We start from the raw sequence: 485 nt of genomic DNA on the forward strand, positions 1-485 counted from the left end.
GCCTTTCCCACGAAGCTGGCCCCCACGATGAGCCCCAGCCCAGCACCCCTATGGGGGAAACATGCTCAGAGGGGATCCTTTCCAGGTGTCCCCCCAGCCCAGCGTGACACAGGGTGGGTAGCAGCTCCCCCCTCACCTGATCACAGTGGGGAGGACCTCGCTGGCGAAGAAGATGCTGAGCATGGTGACGGCGTGGGAGGCGGTGGTGCCCACCACGGACAGGGTCAGGACGATGAGGTCCAGCAGGTCTGACAGGGGGGGAAAAAAAGCGCCATCAGGGGTCACATCCTGCACACACCCTCCCCAAAGCACCCTGTTCCCACACCCAGCTGGGTGTCACATCCCACTGCAGGGGGGTGGGGGTCCCTCAGTCCCCCTTACACTGGGTGAGGGCCAGCAGCAGGAGGGAGGAGATGCCGGTGAGGACGGTGCAGAGCAGGAGGACGGCGCGGCGCCCGAAGCGCTCGGCCGTCAGGCAGACGAAG

General features: G+C 66.0%; 1 protein-coding gene across 1 annotated transcript in view; it reads right to left on the reverse strand.

Annotated features, from left to right (window-relative positions):
• Positions 1–5: 5 nt before the first annotated feature.
• The window catches only part of LOC114818750 (putative solute carrier family 22 member 31), a gene marked incomplete at both ends in the record, with an annotated part of 760 nt that continues 280 nt past the window's right edge, over positions 6–485 (reverse strand). Inside the window, 3 exon segments of the mRNA XM_029086032.1 lie at positions 6–48; positions 137–248; positions 382–485. The exon segment at positions 382–485 is cut by the window's right edge and continues 45 nt beyond it. Coding sequence (XP_028941865.1) covers positions 6–48; positions 137–248; positions 382–485 — 259 coding nt within the window.

This window comes from Antrostomus carolinensis, unplaced genomic scaffold, assembly GCF_000700745.2.
Source record: "Antrostomus carolinensis isolate BGI_N321 unplaced genomic scaffold, ASM70074v2 scaffold28097, whole genome shotgun sequence".
Classification (NCBI taxonomy): Eukaryota; Metazoa; Chordata; class Aves; order Caprimulgiformes; family Caprimulgidae; genus Antrostomus; species Antrostomus carolinensis.